Source organism: Natrix helvetica (assembly GCF_964273705.1).
Source record: "Natrix helvetica genome assembly, chromosome: 7".
NCBI lineage: Eukaryota > Metazoa > Chordata > Lepidosauria > Squamata > Natricidae > Natrix > Natrix helvetica.
The window spans coordinates 21,857,149-21,871,200 of NC_138558.1; the positions used below are offsets into that span (position 1 = coordinate 21,857,149).

Below are 14,052 nucleotides of genomic sequence, written 5' to 3' on the forward strand. Positions count from 1 at the left end.
ATCCTTGCAACACATTACACTTCCTTTACATATCTGTTGTGATTCTTTTATCTATACATATAAGTCCTGTATAACTATAACTTTATATATATGTGCATTTATATTATTTCATATATCTTTTTCTTCATTCTATATATAACATTCTACATATTCTATGTGCAACAGCCTTTATTACATTTGAATCGTTTTGCATTTATTTCCTATTATTTATTTGCTACAGTCTATTTTGCATTTCTATCTTTTAATCATATTCCGGTTTTGTAGTTTTTTTTTTAATCTGTTGATCTTTCTTCCTTTCTTTTTTGCTTTCCTGCTTCCTCCCCACCCCCCTTCCTCTAGCCAATTATTATTATACCATAAATCCCATACGGAGTAATATTCAGATTCTTCTTTCTCTTTTAATTCTTTCGTGAGCCTATCCTTCTCTGCACATTCCAATATTTTTTTTATTACATTTTCTAAGAAACGTCCTCCTTCCAAAGGGGAAGAGGCTGATCTTCGCCTCCAAGTTAGCACTAGCTCCTCAGCTGGGCGGAGGAAGGGAAGTAAGCCTTGTCAGGTAGAGACGGTACTTATATTAAGGCAGGGGTGTCCAAACTTGGGAACTTTAAGACTTGTGGACTTCAACTCCCAGAATTCCCCAGCCAGCCATGCTGGCTGGGGAATTCTGGGAGTTGAAGTCCACAAGTCTTAAAGTTCCCAAGTTTGGACACCCCTGTATTAAGGACTCTCCAGAAAGAACAAGCGGGACGGAGAGGAGGAGGCGACCGACCCAGACGCAGCTTGCGCTTTCGGCTCCGCCCTCCTTCCTTGGAAGGCCCCTCCCGCCCCCTCGGTGGCGCGCATGCTCCGTGGCCGGGAGAGCCACTGCTTCTGTGCGGAAAAAGAAGGGCAAAGTCCGGGGCTGGCATGAAAGTCCCCCGCGCGAGCCGGAGGTAGCAGCCCAGCAGCCTTCAGCCCCGCCCCGCCCCGCGGAACCCTCGCCCGGCGCCATGGTGCTGGATAGCTTGGCCCGCATCGTCAAAGTGCAGCTGCCTGCTTACCTCAAGCGCCTGCCGCTGCCGGAGAGCGTCGGTGGTTTCCTGAGGCTCACAGGTTAATTGGGGGGCATCGCAGGGCTGGTTGGAAAAGGGGGGGCACTGTGTCTCTGTGTGTGTGTGTGACAGACGAGTCCCCTTGCGACAAGCCTGACGTAGAAGGGAAGGTCCCCGTTTCTCGCCCACCCCACTGCCTTCGCTTTCCGCTTGGACGCTTGCAGAAAGTCAGTTCGGAAATCCACTCCGTCGGATTCAATGGGGACCGAGTCGGGCAGCCCCTTCCGCATCTGCCCTGGACTACAGTTCCCAGTTTCCCCCACACACGTGAGGCTCTCTCCGAGACGAGCGCCCAGCATCTGGATTCCCCCTTTTCTGCAGCTACTCACTTTGCAAAAATGCAAAACTAATTGGAATTGCAGCAGAGAGAAGGTCACTTGGGTTCGCACGTGCTTCGTTGATGGCTGGTTCCTTTTTGTAAAAAGCAAAAAAAACAAAACAAAACCCAAACCCCTCATGATTGGCTTGGAACAACCCATGAAACCAATGGAATCACCGAGTTAGAAGGGACCTTAGAAGGGAGGTCTCTAGTCCTGCTCAGGCGGGAAACCCCATACCATTTCAGACAAATGGTTCTCCAATCTCAGTCTTAAAAACCTCTTGAATACCCACAACTTCTGGAGGCCAGTCCTTCCCCTGATTCATTGATCTGATTGTCTCCTTAGTTGTAGATTGCTTCTCTCCTTGATTAATTTCCATCCATTGCTTTTTGTCCTGCCTTGAAGAACAGGTTGACCCCTCTTTTTTGTGGCAGCCCCTTAGGCTTTGGAACACTCCTATCATGTAACCCTGCCTGGTCCTTCTTTTCATTAAAGTAGAATTCCTGCAACTATTCTTCATATGTTTTAGCCTCCAGTCCTCTAATCATCTTTTTGCTCTTCTCTGCATTCTGTCTAGAGTCTCAACATCTTTTTTATATTGTAGCGACCAAACCTGGATGCAACATTCCAAGTGTTGTCTTTATGTTGCCATGTTTATTTCATCATTGTGTTTGCAACTACGTATAGTAAAAGTCACATCTTAAAATAGCTTTATTTCTAGAGTTATTTTCTTCTTTAGTTACACATTCCAAAGCATCTGTTTTACAATGCAATTTTAGGCACATTTAAATGCTTCTGTAGATAACAGAGTTTCCCAGAAGGTGACAGCATCTTGATCTTTTTTTTAAGTTATTGATGCAGTTTGATCTGGCTGTATATCCTAAATAAAGCATTTTAAAAATTGTAGGCCACTCACTCAGGAGTTGGGTGGTCCCATAACCCAATTAATTAAATTAATTTAATTTAAAAATAAGCTAATTAAAGAGGTAGTAGATAATTCTAGGGCTGTAGGTAGAATAGAAAATATCCTGAAAGACAAATGCAAATCATTTCCATTCTGTTACTAAAACCTCCTCTATAATCACCAAAAGTTTCCACTTGAGAAACCTCTATATAATATATAAAATAAAAATTGTATAGGAATTATACTGATTCATGTTTTCCCAATGCTAATAGGTAGGATTTTAAAATAAATTTCTTTAGATTTTGTCCTCATTGCGTTGTGTATTTATAAACAACAAAAGGTAAATAGAGAAATCATATTTGTAGAAACCAAGATTATTGAACCATGTATCTTGTGTCTATATTGATTTTACACTTTTATGTGTGTATCTAAATTGTTTTGATGGTTCATTCAAGCCACCGGGGAACTGTATGTAGTGCAGTAAAAAACATAAGCAATGATGATTGATAAAATTATACAAAAGCTTTTGCAAGGAAGTGTGTGTTTAGCAGATTTATATGGCCACCCATCTTCTATGAAGTGACTTTGGATGGCATACAGTACAAACATTAAATAAAAATAAATGTATAAAAATTAGGACAAACATACAGTAAAGAAGAGAGTAGATTGAACACAATGCCAGAACCATCTTAAGAGAGCTCCAATTCAGGTTTTGACAGACTAATGAAACCTTAGCAGTGAGAACCAACCTCATTCTGGAAGGAGGAAAATGTTCCACAAGCAGGGAATCGGGGCAGAGAAGACCCACCTCCTTGGACCAGCCAAGTCAAGCAGACAATGCCTGCCCTTTCTGCCATCTCGAATGGCAGGCAGATGCAATTGCGGATGGGCGATCCTTCAGGCAACCCAGTCCCATGCCATGAAGTACAGGCAACATTCTTCAGTGGGGATAAGTTACTTTTTCTATATTAACTCCTCTTTTATTCCTACAATGGTGGATTATATGAATGGCTAATTATGCCCTGACCCTCTGTTTCTGTGAATATGTTTCTGTCCTGAGTGATATTTTCATTTCTCATATTTCTAAATCATTCATCACTGAAGAGAATGGATATGACACCGATAAAAGAATATTTGTAGCTCAGGATTGAACTGTGGAATCCTTGGTGCTCTCTGAGCTTGCAAACGTTTTACTAACAAACTAGGTAACATAATCACTTCAACCTACCTCAATCATAGCATACAAAGGAATATGCATGTTGGAGATGAGAGCAATATAAACCTTGTGACAGTAACTGGGGAGGAAAGGTATGTGAACTTATTCTTAGAAAAGTAAGCCAAATACTTGTTTTCCTTCTTGTGTTAATAGAGGAAGAATCATTTCTCTTTCATGCCTGAGCATGATCAATGTTCTTGATACCGCATGAGATAAGGATATCTCTGTGTAAATGTGTCTGCCAAATGGCATATTAATCTTGTTTTCCCTCTCTTAAAACTATTGGTTAAGATGTACACAACATGCTAAAGTAGGTCTCCCAAAATCTAGTAGCTGTATATACACAACATCATAGCTTTGGCTAGCTTAATCTTGGTAACTTTGGTTGTTGTGTGAAATAAATTGACTTGATTGTGCAAACTCAGAAAATTAGTTAATTCAGTCAGCAGATTAAGTTTATTTTGAAAGTCTACCCAGAGCTTGTTTCCTTAAACTAACGTATCTCTTATATCTGTTTTTATTTCATTTTTAAAAATCTTGCTTCCAGCTATGAACTGTTCCTAGGCTGAGATGCCTAATAAATTCAGAGGCTTGGAGAGATAAGTAAGCATCACTCAAATGAGGGTATTGACTCTGTAGATTCTACATAACCACACAGTTAAAAATTAGTTAGAAGTGATAAACACAGTTGAAAAGCCAGTATTGGGTAGAGGATAAAATGCTTTGAGAGAAAAGGAATCTTGTTCAACCTGCCTTTCTTGACTGAATGGAGAGCAACTTTGGAAATTCTATCTATCAGTTTGTGAAGAACAGAAGACTCTCCTGTACCAATTTCACAGGGAAGGTCACCTTCAGGCCCATAATTTTATTGCCTTATTTGCCTCTTCCTGTTCCATTCTTGTGTGCTCTTGCATTAGGCTAGATATCTCTTGTTGATACAATTATAGTAGACAGAGAAGCCCTTCCTGCTTCTCTATGTGAATATGGTGTTTTCTGATATTAGCCTAGCAAATTGGTCATGAGATAAGATTATGCTTCCGTGGAAGGATGTTTCTTTAAAAAGCATTGTGCAGTTACTTTGCATAACAGATTTTTGGCTAATAATGGAAACGTTTCAAGACACAGTAATTGTGTCTTGGACTATATGGCAAGCTGTATAAAACTAATGAATAATTTGAAGAGTTAACACAATGATTGACTTCCCATAATATTCTCTACCTGCAACTTGCCAAAAACCTAATTTGTGGTGTTGTATGAAGTAATTGAATAAAACACAACATAAATGATTTTATATTGTTATTGATATTTAATGATCCTGGCACATATATTAAAGACATATTAATAATCTGTCCAACCCAATCTGATTGTATAAATGTTTGCCAAACTCTTGATAATGTTGATTGATCTCTGTTGAGACCCAGTTTGGTCTATTGGTTAAGTTAGTAGGCTAGAAACCAGGAGACTGAGTTCTAATTCCATTTTAAGCAAGAAAACTAACTGGGTGACTTTGAACCGATCACTTTCTCTCAGCCCAAACTACCTAATAGGGTTGTTGTGGAAAAAACAAGATGAGGAAGGAGAATTAGATGTTTGCCACCGTGAGTTATTTATAAAAAGTATAAAATTGGGATTAAAACTTTATAAAAATACTTTATTCATTTGGAAAAATTCAAAATCAGAATTTATGGCTTTGTTGGAAGTGGGCTAGCGCTTTGAATTGTAACTGAAATGGGGTTCTCATTCCTGTATTTTAATTGGATCAATAGGTAGTGTTCAATAAGTCCTTCTTTCCTTTAACTTTTAATTTAATAATGGAACAATGACATCTGTTATTATGCAAATAGAGGTTTCAAGTAAAACAGTGGTAAGAGATGTACACAAGTTATTACATGCAGATTATAATTATTTTCGATACCAATATTAATTGATATTTTGTGGAAATTTTGTAATTTATCAATACTTTTAATGTGCTCTAATGTTTCTGTGCAGATGATAATAACCAGGATTTTAGTTTGTGTGTGTATTTTTATCTCAACAAACGAATGATTAAAATGCCACTGAAGATGATTATGTAAAAATTAGTTGTTGTTCTTACATAGAAGCATTCCTGTAGTATCTTATGAGCTGCAGTGGCGCAATGGTTAGAATGCAGTACAGCAGGCTACTTCTGCTGATCACTGGCTGCCAGCAGTTTGGCAGATCGAATCTCACCAGGCTCAAGATTGACTCAGCCTTCCATCCTTCCGAGGTTGGTAAAATGAGGACCCAGATTGTTGGGGGAATATGCTGACTCTGTAAACCGCTTAGAGGAGGTCGTAAAGCACTGTGAAGCAGTATATAAGTCTAAGTGCTATTGCTTTCTTGTTATTGTAGGAAGATTTTATATCTCTATCTCCCTCTATATTTATATCTGTATATGATCAACCCCTTTGTTTACATTTCTTTGTTTAAATTTGCCTATCGTATCATGATAGGAATTTCAGCTTTCTTGACTTCAGCTTTCTCTTTGAGCTTGTAGTTTTACATTAATTTCTCCACAGAATGAAAATCATAAAGTCAAACAACAACATTGAACTCATTTAGAAAGCTGTTATTTGACTTTCTGATAGCATGGCAGTATCTTGGCTCCCTTTTTAGCTATAGTTCTATTGTATTTTCTGTAGTAAAGACTGCCGTTAAGATACATTTTGGAAAACATTAGGACAGTGATGGCTAACCTTTTCCGGAGCGAGTGCCCAAATGTGCGTGTGTGCATGCGTGTGTGCACCCGAATCCCCAAAATGCAATGCGCATGTGTCTCCTGTGCATGCGCCCTGCCTCACACGCATGTTTGTGTGTCCCCCCTGCATGCCCCACACACTCCCACACATGTGCACACCTCCACACGCCCCCTGCACAAGCACACACCCTCCCACTTGCCCCGCCCCACACACATGCATGGCCGAGACGAGCTGGCTGGTGGGAGAGCTGCAGTGAGGCAACAGCTCACATGCCATCAGAGAGGGCGCTGCATACCACCTCTGGCACATGTGCCATAGGTTTGCCATCACAGCATTAGGACATAAAAGGAAAAGTGTTATGGTTTAAAATACTAAGACTACATTTTAAATATAAAACCCTTTTCTTCTTTCTGGATTACCCCCCCACTTAGCTTCCCCCCCCCCATTTATTTAAATATTAAAGTAATGAAACAAAAAATATGCTGGCCCCTGAACTATATGGTCCTTGTTTACCTAATCCAATGTATTATGGGGAACCAAAAGGAAAGCAGCACAAAATATAACTTGAAGGGATATGCTATATCTTCTTTTGGCATACTATATAGAGTGTCTTTGTATGACAAACCAACTTGGATTATCTGTTTTTATATTTTCCTTTTCTACTTCTTACTTGTTAATTAATGTTTGACTTCAGCAGAAAGCGCAAAAAATGATTTCCACCTGATTTGGATGCAAGATGAAGGAAGAATGACTCGTTACATTTGGCATTGCATTGTGCTCTTCGTTATACCTTCCTGCTCTCCTTTCCCGTTTCTGTTCCAAAGAATTCCACTGAAATATATAATGTCATCCCAAAATGACCCTACTTTTTATACTTAAATTGGTGGCATCATTCTGCAATTTGTACCTGTTCTCTGCAGAGGATATGTGACTGCCTGACAGAGAGGAATATCTGCCCCCATTCAAGACGCTGTATTAGATGTACAGATAGTCCTTGTTTAGTGACCACAATTGAGACCAACACCTTTGTCATTAAATGAATCAGTTTGCACAGTACAAAATTATGGGACTGAAAGTGTGCTTTCTGGCTCAAAACTGACAAGGTTAATGTGTTCCACACATTTTTTTCTTCTTCTCCTAACCATTCCCAATCTTTTGGAATGCTAGTCCTGGCACTGGGATAAGTAGCAAGAAGGGAACAAATGTTTGTGTTGTGTTTGTATAAGGTTTGCTGCAGAATATTGCTCTATAATGGGGTTGTGGCATGTGCTCAGTTTCAGAATGGCTGCGGTTATTGCCTTTCCTGGGCGTCCTTGCTCTGCTGGGATATCTTGCTATTCGCCCCTTCCTTCCCAAGAAGAAACAGCAGAAGGACAGCTTGATTAATCTCAAGATCCAGAAGGAGAATCCCAAAGTAGTAAACGAAATCAACATTGAGGACCTCTGTCACACTAAGGCAGTCTACTGCAGATGCTGGCGCTCTAAAACAGTGAGTAGTTTTATTGAATTTGCTATATCCTTTTTACTTAAGGCCATTCTTGTCTCTTATGATATAGAGAACTTCGTTTTTATAGGTCACAATTGTGCACTTCAGGGCAGAATGGTTTTGCAGACTATTTATCATTAGTGAAGAATTAATTCTAATACTACTGTGTTTCCCTGAAATAAGACAGGGTCTTATTATCTTTTGATCCCCCAAATAAGCACTTGGCCTTATTTTCGTGGAGGTCATATTATTTTGGAGGTGCAGGAGGCGGCAAGCATGGTCACCTCATGGCTGCTGCTGCATTGCAATATTTTTGGGGAGGGCTTATTTTAGTGCATGTGCTCAAAAGCCCAATTGGGCTTACTATCTGGGGAGGTCTTATTTTCAGGGAAACAGGCAAAATACCTGCATTTTAAAATCTATTCTGTAGCTGAAAAAACATTTTTGTCCATAGTCCTCCAGGATCATTGGGAAAGTGATGCCTGAGAGCTTTATATATGCTTTTGTGAACATGTAAATTGCATGGACATCTAGCTTGGCCCCGGTAGCTTGGCAAATTCATGTGTTTACCATGATTTTATAGCTCTTTGCTTTCATTTAGTTTCTGACATGTTGCTGAACTGCGAGGGTGAATTTGCTGGAGAAGAACAGCAGCTATGATTTGTCCATTTTATTTAATTAGCATGCCATTCCATGGTTGGGACAACTGTTATAAATCATGTCTTGTTATGCCATCTGATAATAAACCATAACTGAATTTGGATATAGAGCCAGATAATATTATGAGCTTGTTATTTATGATTTGACGTGTTCAAATTGGCAACTATGACTCAATTCTTTTAACATGGATTACACTAAGCAGAATCCACCAATCGAAATCTCAAAGTAATGTGGTTTAGTAATGTAGATATTTTAAACCAAGCCTATTGTGATTTTTAAACCATACTTTATACCTTAACATATGCCAAGCCAAGCCAATTGTTGAGGTTAAACTAAATAGGAATAGATTTTGGACAGAATATATTTGCAGCTATTCATTTCTGACCACTTCTCACTCCTGTTTAAACCATTGTTTTAAAGCATACACATTAGATGCTGAATTTGTTCAATGTTTCTTAGTATTTGTGATGTATAAAGCACCACTTAGTCATTTAGATTTCAATTTACATTTTGGATACTTCTTATCCTTGGTGACTTATTACCCACACTAGCCTACCATCCTCATCTGAATATGTATTGTGTTTATTAATGTATTTGAGGGTAACCTGTCCCTTAATCTCAGTTATAATCCCAAAATCATTAACATTCCAGGTCACCTATTTATGGTCTGTTTGTTTTTGTTTCAGTTCCCTGTCTGTGATGGCTCTCACAACAAACACAACGAGTCAACGGGAGATAATGTGGGCCCTTTAATACTCAGGAAAAAAGAAGTCTAGCAAATTCCTAAATATGCTTTGACTGAAGGGAAGTCCACTTGTATATGTATATGTCAGACTTTCAATCTTGTAATAATCATAGGGTTATATTTTAGCATATTTTTAGATTATATTAAATTTATACTTTGTGCTAGATGTTTGGTGATGTGTTTTATATGACAAAAATGTACTATATCTATGCTTTGTAATCATAGCAGAATTATTTTTCCCAGAAGTGCAGGAATTCTAACAAATGATAGGTAGGTAGGTAGGTAGGTAGGTAGGTAGGTAGGTGATAGATAGATAGATAGATAGATAGATAGATGATAGATAGATAGATAGATAGATAGATAGATAGATAGATAGATAGATAGATAGATAGATGATAGATAGATAGATGATAGACAGACAGACAGACAGATCTTTATTCTAACTACAATGTATCAACACTACAGATTTAACAGATTTTAAACCAGTTGTACTCCCAGATTGCCACAAAAGTGGGAATATTTGGAGGTTGTCAAAGATAGTAATGATTTTGGTCTTATGTGGGCTTAGGAATTTGCATGCAAGCCGTCTCTGGAATGTGTGATGTAGTAAGAAACGTGTTAAGAAGCATGCACAGTAAATCATTGTCAGATAAGAAAAACGTCTCTACAGTATAACTCATAATAGAGGCTCAAGTAGACAACTGAGTATTATTTTCTATGATCACTTTGTTTTTTAAAAATCAGTGTTTGCATTTTTTATATTTCTGATGATGGGGAACAAGGATCTTTCTTGAAATGTGTGATACTGGACAACAATATGAACTATAAACTGAAAGAAATTCCATCAGGTTACAAAATGACAAATAAGGTAACAAATATGCACCAACTCCCAGAATTCCTCAGCCAGTCCACACATTTTAAATTGCCAAGGTTAAAAAACACTGATCTATCTACGCGAGGAAAAAATGTGGTTAGCTAAACCAATGAGCCAGTTACCTACTAGGATTTTTACTATACTGAAAATGTTCTCTTCCAACATAACAGGAAATCAGGTAATTTTCAGCTATTAAATAATGATGAAGAACTGAGTTGTGAGATGTCTCATAAAAAAGGTCCCAATGTAGTTTTCCTTTGAAGGAGAGAATAATTTCAAGAAATGCTACCTTCAATGCTATTTTCAAACCTTTCTCAAATCACCAGAACAAACTTCAATAGTTCTGGGAGATTGATAAATGAAATACACAAGAAAATCCAGTGCCAAGTATATTACTTATTTTTAGTGACTCCATCTACCTCTACATCTAGCATCCAGCCAGCCAGTGAGTTACAGGCAAAAGACCAAGTTATCATCTTTTTCAAGGTTTTCCATCCGTCTAATCCGGTCCAACAGATTGGACATGCTGCAGATACTTTTTTTGGCTGTAGCCCCTGCCTTATGGGATATTCTGTTCTTGGAGATAACAACAGTTCCCAACCCTATTGACTTTTTTGCAAAGCTTTAAAAATTTGGCTATGTACTTGCATCTGGGGCTCAGAATATATTAAGGGCCCTGATACTTGGCTTTATGATTAGTTTATTGATAATCTGATATTTGAACTTATTTATTTTGTGTTTTTAAAAATTATTTTAATGTTTTTTAATTGTTTTGTTTAATAATTTAGAATTGTAAGCCACCCAGAGTCACTTAGTTGAGTTGGGCAGCTACAGAAATTGAATAAATAAACGAAACATCACTTCTGCGTAAAAAAAAAATCCTTGCCTTATTATAGAAAATATTTTGAACTGAGACTCTAAATCCTATTGTGTAAGAAATCTTGAAGCTCTTGATTTCTGCCTGACATTCCTGACCTGGATTTGGGCTATTCTTCTGAGTTCTCCTGTTAAAAACAAACACTTCAGGCAAGTTTCTGGTTTGTTACATTTTTGGTCGATGTTTTATCTCTTCAGCCTGAAAGCAAAACTGCTAAACTCCACAGAAATTGTGTGCTTGTAATTGAAATCATAAGGACACAATATGTAATTACGGGGAAAAACTGTATAACTGTTACCTGACCTGCCATTCATTATCAATGCAAATAAAAATGCTGAAATTGTGTGAAAATTAAATAAGATAGTAAATAAAATGTGTGTCTGTGTACATGAAATAAACAGTACCTATTTGGTCTAAATCAATAAAATAGAAATTGTTTAGTTGCCATCAAAACATGTGTCACTTTCTAGTAACTATATGGGTAGATCTTCTCAAAATGATTTCCTCTTCAACTTGGCTTTTAGGTCTTTCGCTGTTGTTATTAAATCTATCTATCTTCTATTTAGCCTTGTCTTCAACTCATATTTTCCAGTGCCTTTATTGAACAGCTACTCTGGTAAGGTTTGGAGGGTAGGTGGGAACAGTGTATGTGTTACCAAAATCTTGCTATAGTGTAACCAATAAAGTTGACTTAACAAAATTATTTGTGTGCTGTAGTCATTTAGTGTGAGACATCTTTCCAAGATCCTACAAGAGTTAATATCAAAATAAGGCAATTTTCTTTAACCCCAACTTTTGGAGCATACACACATTTGGAAATCTTGCTCAAACAAAACAGTTTCCACAGAAGGCATGATCAATCACGAGCACTTATTTACTAGAAGAAAGAATATAAATTTGATCTCTACTACCCATTATAACCTCTAGCATGTAATGCATACCAGAATATTTATATATTTTTTCTGGACGCATCATCACATGTCCAAACAAGATGCCCCATGCTGTTTCCTGCCCCTTGAGCCCCATTGGCTTTTCCCCACTAATACTGGATCCCTCCAGGCCTTAGGCCTGATTTCTGTAATACGGCCAAAAGCCCGTTGTGTTTAATGGAAGTAAAACCAAAGTTGGGCTTAACTCCGCCTTCGGCTTTGTCTTGAGTGTTTATTGGTAACAAAAATATTTCCCCATAATAGGGATAATTTCAGAGTTATTTCAACAGGGAAGCATTCTGTCCTCATGCTCCACCTTTTTCAAGGCTCCTTCAAAGGCTTCCAGGCAAGCCAATTAAAAGGAAAATGGCATGCCACTATTAGTGAAAGCACTTTTTCTTTTTTTTAAAAAAATTGAGGGGTTTGGGATTGAAAATTAATCAGTTGATAGTAATACTTAAATAAGTCCTGATGACTGTTTCTAAACGCACGCATTTAAGTATGAAAATAATAAAACACACATACTCTACACACATCCCTGGTCTAGCTATGTTTTTGAATTTTTAAAGTTTTTATAAACACGATGGGAACTTATTTTTCTGCCAGCACAGTATGATCTCTCTCACAGGCAAATCAAGTTACATAGTACACGTTACAGGTTGTCATGGTATCTTGCAATTTGTATTTTGAATTTTTTAAGAAGCCTTTGATACTCCACCTTTGTGTGAAGACCAGAAGAGTTTAAGAGAGAAAGAAAACGAAAGAGGAGAGAGATGAAGAATTAATGAATAAAGCATGACATTGCAGGAAAAATAAACGCAACAAACCAATAAAAAGAATTACTGTTCAGACTCATAGATTCAAGGATAAAACCACAGACTTGTTTCTTGGCATTTCCAGGCAAGCCGATCAAAAGTATTATTTATTACTAACCCATCTTTAAAAAAATTCCTAGAATATCCATAGATTGGGAACTCCCATCTAAATCATAGATTGAGGCAGAGATAAATCTTATAATTAAAGGACAATTAAATGACTTGGTTGTTTGTTAGAACTTTTAAATTCTTATTCATTTCAATGTGTTTATTAGTAAATAAGTCATAAGCCTTTTAGTCCAAACAAAAATGAACATTGAGCTCTTTAAATGTTGAGACAAACACTATTACTGACATTAAAAAATAAGCAATGTGTTGTCCTTAAAATAACAGGTGCTCTTTCAATAAAGCTGCATGGGAATTGTCTTCTATTTTAATCCCACAGATTTCCAAAGATAACATTTTGTCCCCTTTACTATGGTTTAACAGAAATCATACATCTAGATGCAAGATCATTTCATTTCTCTAACTTTGTTTGTCATAACTATTTCATGAAGAAAGGAAACATGATAATACAATAATTTTTGGGGAAAAATATAACCATTAATGATATCCTCTAAATCATTAGCCCAGAGTATGTGCCAGAGTTCATGAAGTGCTATGAAGGAGTTGCACAACACTTCAAAAGCAAAAAAATAGAAGAAAAAAATAAAACTTAACTTTCCTAAATATATTTTCTTGAGAAATCAAGAAACCGAGGGCAAGTTTCTTCTGAATGATGGAATTGTAGGACTCTAGCTGAACCCCTATGCTCATTGTCTTGGAACAAATCTCAATGAAATCATACTTAAACATATTGGAATTAACTCCTCCTGACTTCACCCTCAGTTTGGTATTTATGTTTTTGGGATAGACAAACTTCCACTCCTAAAATGACACCTGCCCTTAATTTATTCCTGGTTTAAGACAGACTCCTATAATTTAGAGCTCTGGCCGGGGATTATGGTGAAATCAAGCCTAGATCTGTGGGTGCAAAGATGCTTTTCCAAAAGGCGACTGGGCTTCCTTTGTTTTTTTCCCCTTTGAAAATGGTTTGTTTTTCCATCCAAGAAGCTTCTTCAGTTCTTGGATCAGAAGCTAAACGTTTTCAAGAAAACAACCAAGAAAGTTCAGTCGCCCTTTGGAAAAGTGCTTTTGGGACAACCATGTCTTGGGATGGCTAAGAATCTCCATAGCAACGTAGATCTGTGGATTTGGGGGAAGGAAATCAATAAAATGATGCTTCCATGAAAGGCTATTACTCAAAAAGCATTGTGCAGCTACTTTGCAATAACAGATTTTTGGGTAACAGTAGAAAATTTAAAGGTACAGTAAGAAGGGATATCACATATAAAATATTTTCCTGTAAAACT

General features: G+C 37.5%; 1 protein-coding gene across 1 annotated transcript; it reads left to right on the forward strand.

Annotated features, from left to right (window-relative positions):
- The first annotated feature begins 792 nt into the window (after positions 1-792).
- Positions 793-11,596, forward strand: LOC309395170 (CDGSH iron-sulfur domain-containing protein 2). The gene is made up of 3 exons (XM_081959086.1): positions 793-1,095; positions 7,529-7,743; positions 9,087-11,596. Exons 1-3 carry the CDS (start codon positions 993-995, stop codon positions 9,174-9,176), a joined length of 408 nt encoding a protein of 135 aa, XP_081815212.1. The 5' UTR covers positions 793-992; the 3' UTR covers positions 9,177-11,596.
- Positions 11,597-14,052: the final 2,456 nt, after the last annotated feature.

Excerpts from the sequence above, each read along its gene's own strand:
- LOC309395170 (XM_081959086.1), top strand. The coding sequence starts at position 993 with ATGGTGCTGGATAGCTTGGCCCGCATCGTCAAAGTGCAGCTGCCTGCT. Across the intron at positions 1,096-7,528 it reads TGGTTTCCTGAGGCTCACAG|TTTCAGAATGGCTGCGGTTA; the intron begins GTTAATTGGGGG and ends GCATGTGCTCAG. Across the intron at positions 7,744-9,086 it reads GATGCTGGCGCTCTAAAACA|TTCCCTGTCTGTGATGGCTC; the intron begins GTGAGTAGTTTT and ends TTTTTGTTTCAG.